Source organism: Nothoprocta perdicaria, unplaced genomic scaffold, assembly GCF_003342845.1.
Source record: "Nothoprocta perdicaria isolate Ctin4 unplaced genomic scaffold, notPer1 scaffold_31, whole genome shotgun sequence".
Lineage (NCBI taxonomy): Eukaryota > Metazoa > Chordata > Aves > Tinamiformes > Tinamidae > Nothoprocta > Nothoprocta perdicaria.
In genome coordinates, this window is record NW_020455544.1 from 2,555,479 (window position 1) to 2,573,941 (window position 18,463).

The window sequence follows — 18,463 nt, forward strand, 5'->3', positions numbered from 1 at the left end:
AAAGTTGAAAATTCCAGTAATTCTTTTTGTAATATAGAATAAAAACACTGYAAATTTCCTTTAAGTACTGAGAAAGTTTGAGAATGTAATCCATATAATGTCTATGTGCAGTATTATCATCTTGTAGTATTATCCTAGGGAATGAGAAAAATGCAGACAGCTTCAGTAAACATATTTTGAATTTCATTTGTTACTTTTCAGTAGAAACTCGGTAGCTGTCTGAGCTCTCTTGTCTATGYTTTTGTCACAGCTGTGTTATTCGAAATCTTTTCCTTATAGAAATGTCAGCTGCACTGCTGATATTACAAYATATGTTTAAGTATCCTAAATATTTGAAGAGATCCTGCCCAGAAATTGGTCTGGAGAATTTTCTGGCATCACTTGAGGAGTGAAGCATTTTTGGGGCTATGTTTTATTTGTTTATTAAGTGGAGGAAGGAGGGGAGAGCATGGATAGGAAATGTTTATAGGACTTTTCATTTTCTTTTACTAAGTAATTTTGAAATACTATAGTTGATTAACAAAAATCTTTGATACAGAGTTAAGGCTTCCTGGAGGTATAAAATGCTATTTCTTCCTGGAGGTATATAATGCTGACACATCCTGTGTCAGTAAAGTGTAACAGAAGATGGGCAGATACTGCAAAAACTGAAATTATGCTGGGTAAGTTGATGGCTAAGTAGAAAACTTGGGCTTACAGTTTGGAAGAGAGGGATATTATAGCTAATAGTCCTATTACAAATGCTAATCCAGAGCAGACTTCAGCTTGTGTTAAGACTTTCAAAAATCTCCGTGATATTATCAAAACTGTACCTGACCAGTATGTGCTTAAATATCCTATGCTATTAGAGGTGATGTTCTATTGATGAACAACCAATATTTATCTGCAGGGTTCAATAAAACAAATAAAACAAAGACAGAGAATGGCAGAAATATTATTTCTCTTCTGGACTAGTGCTATTTCTGTTATTCTGTCAAAACATACTCAGAAGTATGGATATTGGGTACCAGGCCTGGAAAGGGAAAGATAAAAGATGTAAATKACTGCTAAGTCAGAAAGCCTGAATTATGTAGCCCAGAACTTCTGTGGAAAAAGGTTTTTCTTCTCTTCTGGTGTTAAAAGTTATTTTTCTCTCTGAACATAGAAGTACTCTGCTAAGAGTCAGCTTAGTCACAAGCAAATCGTATTAATTGTAGAAAATAAAGTATTAATCTKCTTAATAGAGGATCATTTATGAAGAGCAGCTGGAAGAGATGAGATCAAACAAATGCCAAGAGGTTGTGCAGAGGAAATAGCTCCTTTCTCTCAGGGATGTTTTAGGGGGCTTAAGGTAACAAGAGTACATGCAGTAATGCATCCATCAATACATACTGATCAAATAAGGTTTTGCAAAAACCTGAAATAGGACTTCAAGTCCAACTTTCAAATTTTCAGTAAACTCTTTTTTTTCCTCTAAAGTGATWCCTAACAGAAAAACATTGTCAGTACCCTACTTTGAGAGAAGGCCACCAGAATTACTCTAGAGTACTAACAAGTCAGGACAGATTGATGCATATCTCATATCGATTATCAATGTTGTTATTATTAAGATACTGATCATCTTCTCCTGAGAAGATAAGCTGTGTACCCTGTGCCACATGCTCTAGGTGCCCCTGCTTGAGCAGGGGTGTTGGATTAGATGATCTCTAGAAGTCCCTTCCAACCTCAATCATTCTGCAATTGTCAGATAGGTATGAATTCCCTCTCCGCCCCCCCCCCCCCAAAAAAAAAAAAAAAAAAGTAATCTTATCTTACTTATTCCATCCTTTGGACTGATCACATAAAAGTTATTGCTGGAGAATTCATGATGATAGTTTAGCTCTCCAGACAAGAATTGCATCAGAAACATCAGAAATGAGATGGACTAGTATATCCCAGAAGCACAGAAGTAAAGTAACAGTTTTCAGATAACAATAGCTACAAACAAATACAAATGTTTTAATAGGATAACGTAGTTTCATATTAAGTAGAGCTTTTCTCTGGAACAGTGTTCCGTCAGCYCTGAACTGATGTTGCAGGGAGATTCCCACTGAAGATGTTCTTCTTAGAGAATTTCTCTGAAAAGTAGGTAAGTTAGTAAAGATTTCTTCCCCACTGGACTTACCAAAAATAAATATACTTGAAAAACAGGTTTAAACCTTGTCAAATTCCTTTCATTTGTGTTTTATAACTAGTAGTGTTTCTGTATATCCGGTTACAAATCCATTATGTTCATAATTTTATTCTTCTTTGTCCATTGTGCAACATATGTAGAATTTAAAATTGTATGGACGATAAATAAATAAACTTTTTAKTTTATTGTTGGTGAGAATTCTCTGAGGCAGATTCTTTGAATTCTCTTGGTTTCCAGCATGTTAGTCAGGGTACTGTTTGCATTCCCTCTGTATAACCTTTAAAAAATTCTGTATAAATTCTTTAAAATTTTTTTCTTCATATTCCTCACATTCTTTGCATTTTTTTGATGTTGTGGAATTTACCTGAAAAAGAAAACGTGATGGTAAAACACAGGATGCCCGATCCATTTGTTCTGATAGAGAAATAATTCTTGTTCACTCTGTTTTGAATAATTCCACTGCAGACAAGTGACCGAGGAGCGCCACGGGCTCCTGCAGGCTCTTCCTGGCTTGCTTTCTGAATTAGATGAGCTTTCAGAAATACAGTGTTTCTGTGAGACATGCAAGGGGCCTGTCCTTCTGAAAAGTAGGACGCCTTTCTGTATGTGGCTAAACATATTTGACTTTAGATACTGAAGTTACAAATTGTTTTTTTTATGCAGACACACATTAATACACCCAGACATATGCATGCCTGCATGTATGCACTGTATTTGCTTTAAAAGGAATCCTGATTTTTTTTTTTCTAAAAGCTACAAAATCAGTCTTTTCATTGATGGGGCAAGGGATCACATTTGATTTCATCTGTTCCATCCTACCTTTTACAAAACTGTAAGAAACCAAAAGAAAAAATATTTCTGCTTCTGAAGAAACACCTTTGTTTTTGTTTTTGACACACTGTCAGTTTCACTAACCTGCTTATTTTCAAAGCTTGCGTTTCCATTTTTCAAAATGTTGAATACATCTTGTGTTTTTCTACAATTTGTTATATAACATTCATGAAGAATCACTTTCATTTCTAAGAAGTAGCATCTCATTACAAGTTCTTGACATTCTTTCTGAAAATAAGTCACAATAGTTTCACAATTAAAAGTGAATAAACAAATCTGGAATATAATTTACCTAGGAGTAGCAATTTTATTTTACTATAGATGTYTTTTTACTATTCAGAGTTTTAGAAATTTCTGCACAGATAGATTCTGAGAGCTAACAATGTATAGGCCAGCTCATTTGCGGTAATGAGRTATAATGGTCCTAATGAAGAAAATAGTAATTTAATAGAATAGCAATTTGGGATTTAATTAAAAGTAATGAAATTAGTATTATATGAGTGGAGGAGGAGAATAAAAGGTAGGTATACTGTGCATTTCACAAATTAAGAAAAAGAAGATGTGCAGATTTCTCCCATCAAGTAAGGAGTAGAGCCAAGATTATGTCCTTGTCTTATTTTTAAAWCCAGGCTTCTTGTTTTAACAAGCTCTTCCTAGCACTACCACTAAGTATTAGATGAGTCATTATAGTCTATTAACTTCCCCGAGTTGGTTCAGTTAGGGAGAGGGGATGTGTACAGATGGATTTGCAGGTTTTGTGACACCTTTTCCTGTCATGTAGAAGTCTAACTACAGAGACRCATCAGAATCCCTGTCATCACGTGTTTCCAGATCTGCTGTATACGTGTCAAAATTGCTTCATTCTGCATATACACAGAGACTGTTCCTCCTCCAACACAGTAAGTCCAACATTTCTAAAAAAGTCTTGGGTTAGCTTCATCATGTACTGGATTTATGTACTGTCTCTGTAGTAGTACTCTGGAAGTAGTCAGGAAAGRAGATATCTCCGAAACGGGCTACTGCCAGCCTCACCAGAGCAGTGAATCCAACCCACAGTGCCCCAGAGTTATTCRAAATTAGTGCTGCTGTTTTCATTTTGGCCCTCCATTTTATTGGCTAATTTCCATAGCAGATGATCCAGTAAAAATAAGTAGTATCTACTAACATAGCAAATKTAACTAACTGAACCATTTCAAGGCAAATGATTTGATTTCTGAAACATTTCTTAAATTAGACCAAGCTCACCTTAGGAGAAAGTTACTAGAAAAGAAATGAAGCTACCACATTCAACCACATTCAAACTATTTTTGGCAAGTTGAAATCTACTTACATCCTCATCTGCGCTTGCAGTATATAAACTGACATCAATGTCCTAAAAGAAAACCAAAGAAGTATGAGCCATAGCTTGGATTTCAAGACAGGAAAGTTAGCTCCAAGTTCAAAGGAACAGACCATCAAAGGAACAGAAATGGGAGCCAGTAAGTTAGTAGATAACTAGTAACCTGTAGGATAGACTTAAGTTCTCTGTGATAAGGGCTGTTTGGAATTGAGTGGCACTAGTAATTTCTCAGAAGGAGCTAATGCCCAAGTCCTCTGCCTCTTGCCCTAGGAAAAATTTCTTCCTGTTTTATCAAAGTAACAAGAAATTCTGGAACAATGCGGATCAAGCATTCAAAAAAAATAAATCTGAAGTATGCAGCAAGTATGCAGTATTTGGTCAACTCCAGCTCCCTTAAACTTTCTATTCCTTTGTTTTCACCCATGCAAAAACATTAAACCCATAGTTTATATGAAACTTTTTTTTTTTTTTTAATGAACTTACATCAGATGTTTTGATCTGCTCCARATCTTTTAGAACTTCTGCCCACTTGCAATGACCAGCTGCTGTCTTTGGTAAATAAGTACTAGAAGAAAAACAGTAGCTTTTAGACTAAGTAGTAGGTATACATATTACTTGTGCAGATGCTAAATACGTATTTTCATATATATTTTTTTTAATATATTTTGTAAATGTGTGGGGCAGGTACACTTTACAAACTGAATAATACAGTGAGTCACACATTCTATACCTGTATGAGTGTAATGCATTGRGAAATTATGGGACTATGTTGCGTGGTACCACACCATATAAAGAATGCTATCTAGGTAGTACTGTAGACAATGAAAGATACGTACAATATAAAGATATACAAAAGAATTATTTGGTTCGCTTAGAAGATAAAAAGTGATGAATAATTATGTGCAGTATCTCTGGCTSCTAGTAATAACAACCTTTCTATTGCACTTCATCTCTTGGATGTCTCATGTATCAGTGCAAATCTCATCTTTTCCTTTTCTTCTTTTTCTTTAAAGGCCCATTATATAGGAATGTGATATGAGAGGAAAGTTGAGCTATTTAATGTAAAATACTTAGTTACTTTTCTGTACAAAAGCTCCACAAATGTTGAATTATCTTATACCATGCTTTTCGAAGATAATGCATAATCCCTGTCAAACACTGGAAAAAAAAAAACATTCCTATTATTGTGGAATTTCTATCTTAAGTCCTGTAGAAATATTACTTGTCATTTTACGTATAATTCTTTGTATACAGAGAAGTTTCCTCATGTTATGGGTAATATTTTGCTTATAATTAGCTTATAGAGTGAAGGAGAATTTCTTTCTCCATTGTAAGACTTCTGGAATATTAGTTGTAATTTTACTGTGTTCCCACTTTGATCCTTAATTGAAGTATTGAAAAGACTTTCTTTTGAGGGTTGCTGTACTATAAGTAATGTACCACAATGAAGGGAAAGAAGGAAGATACGTTGCTTTGGGAAGTTGGTTTAAACCAAACATCGGTTAAAGATTTAAGCCTTAAGCAAAGCTCAATAATTGGGAAGCTTTTGGAAAAGGAAGAAAAGGGAGGGCTAAAAGAAGACTCGTAAGGCAATTACCATCCTTTCCTTTTTCTCAGGAATAGGAAGAAGCCATGTCAGACCCTAGCAAAGAGATTGGGTTTGTGCACTCAAAGGGCACACGCCAAGAACAAGTAGGACATGTGGGCACTAGAGGTGCCCACAGGAACCCAGAATGAGAATGGAAGGAGATCTTTAATATATAAAATACAGTGTATACTTTTAAATATGTTCACATTTTCTCGTGTGAAAAGTTRAAGAGATCATGATGGTTTTCTGTTTGTTTCATTGCAAGCACATATAGCAAGTGATGGATATTTTTAAAGATAATAATTCCAACAATTGACAGTTATCATGGAGACGAGGAGTGAGATGCCTTCTTGACCAGACTGAGCCTAATCAGAGGAAAGAGTGAAGTGAGACCATGGGCTATATGAATCACTAAGGGTCTGCAAAATAAGATGGGAGAGAATCTGCATTCTAAAGCGCCTGGAGGCAACTAAGTAAAAYTATAATAATACACGGAATAATTTATATTTATTATCTAATTATTAATTTTGTAGTTACCACAGGAAGAAGATGGTTAGTCCTGTTTCATTCTTTAAAAGGCTGAGAATATGGCTGTTCAGAAGAAGATAGAGCTGGTATTGCAGACGAAGATTTTTCAGGTGTGTTTTCTGAAAAACAACCAAGAAGATAACTTGTCACAGTTTGATTTCACARGATTTTGCTTTACTGCTGCCTTAATTAACCATTTTGACAAGATGTCCAATCAAGACAAGACTACCTGTTGTGTGTAGGTCTGCAGCTAAGTCTGATGTGCAGCTTGCAGAAATGTATAATCACAAAACAGATAGTAGAAAAGGAGATGCTGAGGACACAGTCCAGGGGGAAAAAAAAAATGGGCTCCAGAGTTCCCTATTTATTTATGTGTTCATTTTGCAGATTGTATTTGAATACAGGGCCCGTAATAATGATCACTTACTGTCTTGTTTTCAGTTCTGCAGACATTTTCCCTGATCACCTTCTGCCTCCCAAATTTAGAAGCTGTCTATACATGGAATATTTATGTGTATGGATATTGTTCATGCTAGTTAGATACAGTATATAAGTATGTGGCTACGTATTATATATGTACATGTGATACTGGGAAGCGATGCATGTAAGATTTCTTACAATAGTTTGACAACTGGAAATTAGGAGGAGGTGTGAGCTATGCATTTTCTATCAGCAAATGTTTTGCTGGGCACAGCCTGGGAACCACTTTGATTTAAGATGGTACAGTTCCTTCACAGAGCCAAGTTGAGTGCCAAGTTAATTATTCCCAACTAGGCATTTGGTCCAAGTTTGTTTTTTGTATTTTTGTTYGTTTTTTTTTTCCAGCATATGTGCAATATTTTTGTATTAACTGTGTCAAATGGTGTTTCTTTAGCAATATTTCTACAGCTGATAGTGTTTTGAACTGAAGTTTGAAATGTTTCTTCTTAAAAGAAAACTTTTTTCCCTAAATATGCATACTAGTATTTGATTTGGTTATCCTAAGAATTACTCCTGTTTTATTTGGGCCATTTTTTATTTAATTGAAGTTCCTAACTAGTTTGACAGGGAAACTCAAATGAGAAGAATGTGTTTGCTCACTGTGAAGACAATGGAACAATGAGTTCCTATTGATAAATGGATTTCTTAAATATTTTAGGTAACTATGTTAACATAATGTGAAAAACTACACTGCTTTGAAATAAACCTTCAGTTTTTAGAAGTAATGGAGAACTTGTACTAATTTTCAAATATACAAAAAATGTTACGTGCATATTCTAAAGGGTAATTCATGTCTTGTGTTTTAATTTATTTTAAAATAAATTTATTTTTAAAGTAGGAGKTTCTTAAAGGTTCTGTGTATCGCCCAGTACGTTTCTTTTTACAATTCAGGTCTATTTTTCACTTGAATTTCTCTAAATATTTCATGAAGCTAGTATTCAATAACATAAGTAATGTCACRTACAGACTTTGACATATCATTCCCTCATCCTGAACATATTGTTATAATTTAAATATTTCCTTTAAATATTTCCTTTTGCTAATGTCAGATTTAATTTCTCTTTGTTTCGTTAACTAATTATTAACTAATTCCTCTCTGCTGTTATTACCTTTCTGCTACTTGCCCTTGTTTTATGGAAGCTTGAGCTTTGGACTTTGAAAAGAAGAGGGAGCAGTTTATATTGTTGTGATCAGATATTTTTCCCWTTTTTTTAAAAGTTTGTGGTTTTTGTTTGTTTTTAAAGGAGAGACACAATAGTAAAGCACTTCGTAAGCTGATGGAAATGATGAAAAAAGAGTGGAGCCTGTTGTGACAGCAATACTTCTCCTGAAGTAGATAAATATTTCAGTAGTGAGATCTTAAATAATCAGTTTCTAAATCCAATTTTCGTGGCCACAGGTAAGTTTTAAATGATAGACTTGTTTTTAGTTGAATATCTTCTGGGGAACACAGCACATAGAGAAGCAGAATCACTGAAGCTTCTCTGATTCCTGAGTTTCTGTAGACAGTTCAAAGGGAAATAAACTAAAAAAAAAGTCCTAAATATTCACATGCTTTAATTCTTATCTGGATGACAGCCAAAACACGTCCTAGATCGTTAGGTCCTCATGCCTTTATTCCACAAAGGTCAAGTGCTTTCTCGGCTTTTTGTTGTTGTTGTTGTTTAACCAGAACTGGGCTGGCTAAAGCCTTTTTGTGACTGCTGCTTTAACATGGGCCATTCTTAAAATCTAGTTTCTGTTTGACTCCACTGCCCCAGCAAAGAACTACAACTTTCCTTCTGAACCTTCTGAATCTCTTGTAGATATTGTAAGTTCTTGCTAGCTTATTCTGCTTGCATGTGAATGAGTCCATGTTGACCTTTAAAAGAGAATAACGCGTTCTCAGCATGGCAGGAAACTCTTAGTTTAATCTTAAGCATTTATGTATTCTTGGTTTGTTCACACTTATTTATTTGCTTTTGTCAGTCATCTAGAAGAACTTCGTACCCTGTGCTCTTGCTACCTGTCATGTATGCCAGGTGAAGTAATCAGGAAGTAAAATTCGCAAAGTGTATATGAAAATTTGCCAAAAGGTCACAGAGTCATTACTGTTCTACCCGATACCTTAAACACGAGATTTTCAAATAAAAAAGGTTAATTTTTCCTTTGACCTTTATCTGCAAAACATTTTTGAGGCCTGATGCTTATACCATTGCCTTTTATGAAGATGTGTCCTATATTAAGCTTTTGCCCTGGGGGGAAGTTTGCCCTTGAGCCAAGGACTAGATGTTATACCTTGAAGAAGAACCTTACACTCAGGACTGTAAGCTTCTTGCAGTGATATGTCTGCCTGCAGTAGAGGTGCTAGGTCCCCCTTTACATGACCAAGGGACCAGAATGCCAAGCATATCATTGAGTAGAGTTATTCCTTGCCATTCCGTTCAGTCTGTCTCTTGAGCATACTTTGGCCATCTGACAAAGTACAGAACAGAAAACTGCTRTATAGTTCTCTCTCTTTAAATCCTTCCTTGCTACTTTCCTACTTTCCAAAGTCCTACTCACTTGTGAAACGTAAGCAAACGGCTGTGAATACAGAAGCCTCAACTTTTGATAGTGGCAAAATGCAAGAATTATAGTCCTTAAACCATTCAACCATTCCTCTCTGGCAGTAGTTAGCGTTGGCCTAAAAAAAAAGGCTTTCAAAATAGCCTCAATATATTGTCCTAGTGTAGTAAATCATAGGAGATGATTAGTGAATCATAGGAGACTAGTAATGTAAAAGACATGAATAAAACCAACAGCAAGAGGGAAAAAAAAAAGAGCCAACGATGCAGACATTTGTTATGGTGTCTATGTATTATTATTTGTGGTATTTTTATGCTATAGTAACAAATATCCAACAAGGAATTGGAATAAAATTAATAATGAAATTTCTGCACCTTCAGAGGTAGAATGTTAACATCCAAACCACTGTCRAGTATAGAAACATTTAAAAAAAAATTTAAAGGATGTCATAATTATGCACAAAAGTTATCAATCTGTAGGTTGCTAACCATCTGTAGATCCATAGATGGTAGACCAAGCCMTAATTCAGTTATCATAGGAGCAGCTATTGGACATATATCTCAGTCTATGAATTGCCATAGTTCTATTCAAACCAGTGAAGTTATTTCCATTTCTACAGTCATTGAAAATTTGTCCAAAAATTAACCTTGAAAAAACAGATTTATGTGACAAATAAGGAGAGCAGCACATAAACTTCCAAAAGAAATAACTAGATAAAGATAACAAGTACTGTCAGGATTCACAGAGAGAATGTAATTTCTCTTTTAAAGATTTGTTCCATATTTCTGAATGGAAGAGGCAAACGCAGGCTTCAAATCAATTGAAATCACTTACAACTACCATACTGGTAAGACTTGAAGGAACTGAGCAGTCATCCTTAGTTTCTTGCCTTAGGATATAGGAAGACTGATTACTGTAAAACCTACATAAACTTCATGAAATTTTAATTATATTTTGTGGAATGTAACAAATTATGATATCACACTGAATCACTCTTTCAATAGGTATGCAAATGGTGAGAGCTAAACAGTAAATAGTATTATTTGAGGTTTCTTCCATTTGTATGGGTGATGGATTTGCTTCATTGCTTTGCAGCCAAGCCCAGAATGTGCTAGAGAAATGAAAGATGTATGTCCAAATTAATGAGAGCTGAAGGAATATTTAAATATATTATGCTATTTTATACATTATAGTTCTTAAAAAATAATAACTGTAGCTATATTTCTTAACAGTGCAGCACAGTACTCATACAGAAAACTCCAACAGTTTTTTTTTTCAGACAGCRTAAGATGAGACTACTAGCCAGTATGTTCATTTAGTCAAAATAGTTTTAAGAAAGATTCCCTCTCCCCACCCCCCAAMAAAAAGTTCCTTCATGAGGATGATCAAAGAGTTATATAGAAAGCAATGGGTAGTATTGCAAAAGCACAAAAAAAATCTTTATATTTCTTTTTTCTTTGCATTATATGTGTGTAAAAACATTATTGAAAAGGGTATGATAATGCTAAAAGTCTGCAGTTTTAGATTGCTTACTTCATTGATTCAGCATTCAAGACTGTTCAGTCAAAAGCAATAATCTGTTGACACTAATTAACTGATGGTGAATGTTTCTGATCTGCATCACACAGATACAATGAAGCATAAGACAAAATACACATTTAAAGTTTAACTTGTGATAACATTGCAAAAAGTCAATAAATTGTGTTAAATTTAAAAAATAAAATTATTATTTATAGAGGGACTGCTCTTGCTTAATAAATGAAACTTCAGTGCAATGATGTAGTATGCCAGACAAATGAATAGTTTTTTATAAAGTGGAACACACATCTCTTCAGATCAACATTAACTGAAAAGAAAGGTTAGTCTCATTTTCAAAATGGATAGATCTTTATTAGCTCCCACTGAGATGAATGACAGACTCAGTTGTAGGTAGCTGATCTAGTAAATGTGCCAGAATATATCTGCAGGTAAGATAAAGACTATTTTTCCAAGGTATTTTTTTTCAAGCAAATGTTTTTCTCACTGCTTTTGAATGGTAAGGCTAGAAATGAATTCCTTGTCATTCTAAGCAAGGACTGATAGAATACTTGCTCTCCTTCACAACAGTCTATTTTCTTAAAAAACAAAAAACAAAAAATTATTAGCTACTGTGTCTCCTAAATGGCTTGTAAGGTCCATATGACTGGTACAGCTAGAATCAAATCACCAATAATATGGCCACTCATAAGCAGTCTGAAACCTAGTCTTAAAGCCAAAAAAGCAGCTATCATATTGCACTTAAAGGCAAATTACTTCTGGAATGGCCAAAGGGCTGACTCTGTCCCCCTAAGTGTCCCTGGGTATTTGAAACCTTTGGTGGTGGGGTTGAGGTGCCTTTTCCCCAGTGGAAGGACTCAGGGCAAAGGCAGCACAACACGGGGTTACACCTAACCAAGCTAGAACACACTTATGTGATCTTGCCACTTTGAAAAACAACAGCAACTCCCAGACCATATCCGGAGATGTCATCAATGCAGATGCTTGTTTCCAAGGATCAAAATAGCATGATAGACTATCCTTCACTATGCTTCCTACTGGCCTCTCATAAACACATGCAAACAAGACAGTCAACGTAGCAGAGAGACTACCTGAAAGGTGCATGCTGAATATTTTTCTTCTTTCCTTCCTTAACACCAAGATCTCTTTCATTTCCTGATGAGCTCACTTTGTCTWTTGCTTTACCTTTTGTAGAAGCTGAGCACCAGTGGTTTGCTGCATTCTCAGACAAATTATTAAATCTTCTCTTGTTACTCATTAAAGTGCAGGTAAGCTTTGGTTTCATTGGGGAACACAATAACTTTGTTTGATTCTGACACACTGTTTTTTAAAACCACCAAAGAGCAAATGGCAGGCTGCTSTCTCAGTCATTTTACTGAAATAGACTGAATTCTTCTTTAGAGTTTTCAGCAGTTTTGCAAGAACAAATCAAGCCTTGGAAAACAAAACAGAGATGAGCTGGAAAGCTTATTTTCAACTACCATTATCACTAACAGAGCTGTATCAAGGAAGCTGAAGATTAGACATGAAAGACACAGTCAAAGCAGAAGAGGTAAGACACATATGTTCATTGTTTCTTACTGTGTATAYAGAGTAACCATAGAAACTGAAATAGTAAATATCTTCTAAACATTCCTTATAGCAGAATCTCCCTGAAGGTAAATTACTTTCATAAAGGGCTAGGATGTGGTGTTAAATAATGGTAGTTCTTTTTCAAAATTATTGCTCGTGAGGGCAATTTAKAAATGGCAAATTCGTAACTTTTCATTCCAGGGCAGAATGATGAAACTTGAACTTTCTTAGTGTTCTCAAAATACTACATCTATTTGATTTTTCCAAAACAAACTGTATCCATTCCTGTCACTCTACAGTGCCCCTCTGTGTGATCTCAGAAAGTATTCCTTTAAATTTTTTTKGGCCAGATTTAAAACTATTATTWGCTTTATGCTGGGAAATTGTGCTGGCAAGTTGTTGTCTCTTTTTCCCAATAGATTTTTCCATATTTTGATTCCAGACCCTTACTGGAATTGATTGACTGTAGTGATCTCTGTCTTGGATCTGTATAGGCTGTCAGTAACAGAAGATGAAGGAGTTGTCTTTAGGAAAACATGGGCCTGTCGCCTGTCTTGTGTTGCAGATTCTTTGTGCTGCTTTGGTACATCCAACAGGCTGCAGAAAATCCTGTTGCAAGAGGTGTATCCCAGCCAGCGCTAACAACTCTTCCCGTTAGCCTGTGCTGGTCACCAGATAGTATGTGATTTACGGGTACCTTGTAATAGGTAAATGAAAATAGGATTATAGTCTTTTAAACTAAAAACTATAACCATACCCCTGACACGAATTAGAGAATTGCAAAGAGTTTAGGAAGAGCAGTTTCTTAAATAATTTTTTCACCTTCCATTTCAGATCTTAACAGGCAGTGGTAAGTTCTAAACTTCATATATGATTGTACGTAATTAAAAATGTAAAATATTATATCAACGAGACCTTTCTAATTCAGTTATCTGAATAGCATTGCTTTTTAAAAGCGTATATAATTTAAAGGATCTCTTTCATTTTTCAGGTTAGCTTGAGCATTCTAAAAGTCACAATGTCACTACCTTGAGTAAATATCCATATTATTTTYGAACATTATAATGGAACAATTGCTGATGTTTACCCTTTTCCTGAAAAGAAGTATTTCAGATGTAATTTTACTGTGTTTTTGCTTTATTTTTGTTTCAGTTCACCAAGCTCTATGAGAATATTTCCATCTTTTGAAGTAGCTATTTCAAAGCTGAGTAACCTAGCTAAGGAGAAAAAAAAAAAAAAAACCTTTCCTGCTCCCTTGAAAACTATGGATAAAAAAAGACCGGAAAAGTCATTGTTTACTAATCCTAATTAGTAAATATTAGAGTTTACAAATTCTAAATAATATTTTTAGAAATGGTTACGACAAAGTACCATRCTTTCAAGATTATTTTAACACAAAGCTACATGTCTGTAGGATTCTTCAGGCCAAATAGCAAAATCACATCCCATAGAACTCAATTTGAGATCAGCTGAAGAGATGATAAATGTCAGTTTATCCTATTGCTTTCAGTAAGACTAGGCATTTGTGCTACTAAAATGCCTACTATGTTTTTTTTCTAAAGGTGCTTCCATGTAAATAAATTCTTCAAAAAATCAGATGGATATTGAGGGAAAAAAAAGAGTATATCTAGTCATTAAATCCAATCAATACTTTCTTCATTTAGGTGCAAAATCAATTGCCTTGAAAAGGCTACTGTTTCCWCTGCATCAGGAATATTTTAGCTGTTCGCATTTAACTTGTATCCAAATATCCAAATACTCAGTGTGYGTGCTACTTCAACTTTCAACATTTCATTTACAAAAACTTGTAAGCAAAGTACTGAACAAAAACTAGCAAGCAAGACAGCATTCACAGTTTCTAGTATTAACGGTTAAGAATCTGAGTATATAAATTACAGAATTGTTGAAGAATATATGCATATGGTGTGTTTATTGGGTTAGAAATATGAAGCAGTGTGTGAAATAGTAAGGTATATTTCATTTGAAAAATTTTAAAGGTTGTACTAGCTAGAGAGAATGATTTATCTTAGAAAACAAGTGTAAAGAGAAACTAGGATCCTTCATTAAATTAGTGTTTTTGTTGCTGATACTTAAGTCAGGACAAAATAGGTGACTTAAATTGCTTTGAGATAAATCAGTATGTGCCGGTTYTTGGATTCTAACGTAATTTTGATACAATATGAACGCTGAGCTGTTAATACAGTCATTAGTAACATAGAGCCTAGGATAGCTACTAGCCCTCCATCTTGTTGAATGCCATCACTGTTGAAAAGTCACCTCAGTGAGTGTAATACAAAGCTTGTATTAACCTTCTCTGCATTTGTACGCCAGTGCACATTTGACACTGTCTTGCTCAGAGTGGGAAGCAAATAGTGTACTAGTCTTGCAAAAACTGTCACATACGCACAGCACATAAATTTGCATTATTGACAAGTCATCCATCTTTAACTGGATGACTGCAGCGACTACTTTGTCCTCAGTCTGACCCATATCTCTTGAAACCTCCTACAGTTTAAAATGAATGCTGAAATATTCATGTATCRTTTAAATTATGCAAAATAATCTACAGGCATCCATAAAATCCCATGAATCTGAGATATTTTCAGTTACATGCGGGCAGGAGATGAGTTTTTTGCCCTTCAAAAAAAAAAAAGGAAAAAGGAAGACATCAAAAAGATATTCAAAAAGTAGAATATGAGAAAAGTTGCATAAAGATTCCTAAGCAAAAGAGCTGCATAAACCCTTGAAGAGTGAATGTATCAGTAGTGTACATGCTCCAGACATTTTTATCACCATACGTCTATAATATATTCAGGTAGGCAGGGAATGTTAGGTAATATTCAGGTATACTAGGTAATGCCAAACTATGATAATGAATGTTAGTAGCACAATACACAAGGCCAGCGTTATTGAGCATAGGATAATAAAAGAGTTGGGAAGCTAGTAAAACAGCCTAAAATATATATCAGCATCTGTATCCAACTGCTGACAATTATGTTTTCTCAAAGCTCAAGATAAAATTGAATATTGAAAAGGGGAGCTACACTTTTTTCTGATTAACTACAGACATTGCAAATGGTAGCAGCGGTAGCCATAAAAGAGATTTCATCCTGCCTGTTGTCTATGTGGAATTCAGAGGAGTAGATTTCAGTTCTTCACTAGGGTTCATCTAGATTCTCTCTAGATCACAGTCTCTACCTGATAAAGAAATGAAAGCAAATAGATGAAATTTAAACTACCAGTTCCTACAGGGAGAGGCTACGATATCACTGAGAAATGTTTATAAAATCAATGCCTGTAGTGGTGACTCAGCTGTTTTATATTCCSCGGATGTTTTCCACTAATCAGGGTAGGCATCCATTCAGTTACAGAATAGATGAGAAAAATCACACACCAATATGGGAGGTAGGCTCAATCAATTCAATTCATAGATTGAATCTATTCAATCTATAAATATCGACTTCTCATTCCTGGTGCTATTTCCAAGCATCATTGAGTTCATGGCATTGAATAAAATCTCTAGATGTTCATCCTCAAGCTGGCAATCAGAAGCATTTGTTACAAATTGCACTGTAATAAGTTAGAAAAGTGAGATGAAAGTTTCCAGTTACCTGTTTTTGAAACAAATTGTATGAATTCAACAAATAGACATATATTGTCCTTTAAAAATAACAAATTTCTCTCTTAACATGAGGTCTACTGTTGCACTGCTGAGTTCTAGGGCACCTTCTTGAATGGTGCTCTCTGTTTACAACAATCCTTTATACTCTTCTTTCACCTTCCAGTCTTTGCTAGCACCAGGTAGCACATTGGTTTTCTCTAGCATACATCCCCATTTCTAGCCAGAAAAATAAGCTCCCTTCATAAATCAGGATGCTGAAGGCATTGCCGTGTCTGTCTTGTCCTTCAGGAGTGCTAGGTTCAAAATACTTGATCACATCTTGCTAATTTTAGGAAATATGAGTTTGAATAAAGCTTTGAGATATTCTGATATTTCTAAAATGGCAGTAGTATTCTGATTGTTCTCTGTGCTTTTAATAGTCATCCATGGGTCTGCAGGAGCAAAGCAGAAGTCAGCAAAGCTAGGCACAAGAGTTCACTGTGAATGGGATAAACATACAAAGAAGCTTCTGCAATTTTCCTGAAGGTGAGATTGTTTTCTTTCTTGTATTTAAAAAAAAATCACTTTTATTTTTGCAGGACTTTGCAGGGGTTTTTTGAATTCTGCTTTATGAATTTCTGCTTTATGCTAATGCTATACTGCTTTTTTGTTTTAGTTAATTAATTTAATTTAATAGTGTTTAACTCTGCAAACATCTCTGACAATACATTCTAGTGAAATGATTAAACAATTTTCCCTAAAAGACACAGAAAATTAAAAGTGCGTATTTTCTCAGGTCACCTCATAGAAATGAGGGAAAACAGCTAAGTGAGAACAGAGGCAACATTATGACCAAAGGGCAGAAAAAGCTCAGTTACTGAGACAGTTATGTGATTCTCTTCTGCATCTTTCCAGATGACTAATAGCTTTTAATGTAAAGTAATACGGGAAATTTTGTGTTCAAAGTAACACTGTATTTTAAATACTTTGGATAATTTGGGGAAAAAAAAAAGGCTTATGAAAAACATCTGATTTTTTTTTTTTGTAGTCCTAGAAGAGTAAGTAACCTTAAGTGCACACCACAGGCAATCACTGTGCAACARCTAACATACATTAGCTTGTTTGTGTGCAAGGCAGAGGCTCATGACCCAGTCTGTTGTATGTTTAGCACCATCTATGAAGCACCAGGAGCTGCATTTTAATACAACACGGGGAAGAGACCTAGGAGATGGGGACAGAAGTTGAGAGTGTAGAGTCTGAAGTGGAGTGGTGGAACATAACGGAGGATATCCAGATGGAGCCATCTACTAGTTGCCATCTGCTAGTAGAGGAACTAGCAGGAAGGAGATGTAGAAACAGGAGCACTGTAATGACATGTAGTTTTAGGAGGGCCCCTTGACAAGTAAGGACATGGGAGAGTGTACACAGTACTAGCTAATACCTAAATCYGGCCGACGGGGAAAAACAGTATGATTTCCCAGGAATTAGATTTTATCTTACAYCACTATCTCCCAAGAGAATAGAAACACTACAATACTATGGAATTAAATAAATACAAGAAATAAGATTTATATACAAATGACCTTATAGGCTGCTGAAAAATAGTCTTGTAGTAAGCAAATTGCTACAGGTCTAGCAAAGGCTGTATCAGGCCCCTCAGCGCTGATTCTTCATAACAGTTAGGCCAGCTGATATGAGCTCTTGTGAATAAAAAGCCACAGCAAGGACCTTCCCTTTCCTCCCTCTGGAACTGTTTTTAAGCTAAGGCTCTCACACTTGGCCCTTGCCTGAACTACATTGCAGCTGATCTGCAACCATGTCTGCCTGTGTATCTGTTGATCTGGCTCTGACCCTGGCTAGTGGATTTGACTTGTCAGCTTCAGCAGATTTGTACCTCGTCACTATGGACCTGCCTGGCTGTCAGTGGCCTGTCTGACCCTGGTCAACGTCCCTGGACCTGACCCAGACTTCTTGGTGTGCTTTCCTAGCCTGACCTTGGACTGCAGATCACTGCAGATCTGCTGGTCAGTTGGGACTCTAGGCTGTCCCAGCTGCCGCTTTCAAGCGTGCCATGCTCCCTGCCCTGGCGGCTGCAGGATGGCGCCCTAACTGGAGAGGCCTCTGCTCTTCTGTGCTCCCAGCTCTGTTCCCTGAGGGAGCATCCAGCCCTTGCTGCTCCCTCACGGTAAGACAAAACCCTTTGGGGATGACTTAAGTACTTTGGAGACAGTAATACCCAGTTGTTCTGTGTAACTTGAGAAGGATTGGGTTAGGGATCACTTAGGCAAA

At 35.7% G+C, this 18,463-nt stretch overlaps 1 protein-coding gene across 1 annotated transcript in view; it reads right to left on the reverse strand.

Annotated features, from left to right (window-relative positions):
• Window positions 1-2,214: 2,214 nt before the first annotated feature.
• Window positions 2,215-18,463, reverse strand: part of IL15 (interleukin 15) — a 26,016-nt gene continuing 9,767 nt past the window's right edge. The window contains exons 3-7 of the mRNA XM_026042641.1: window positions 6,448-6,557; window positions 4,806-4,887; window positions 4,314-4,355; window positions 3,068-3,211; window positions 2,215-2,516 (exon numbers count right to left, since the gene is read on the reverse strand). Coding sequence (XP_025898426.1) covers window positions 2,394-2,516; window positions 3,068-3,211; window positions 4,314-4,355; window positions 4,806-4,887; window positions 6,448-6,557 — 501 coding nt within the window. The 3' untranslated portion in view covers window positions 2,215-2,393. The remainder of the gene's footprint in view (window positions 2,517-3,067; window positions 3,212-4,313; window positions 4,356-4,805; window positions 4,888-6,447; window positions 6,558-18,463) is intronic.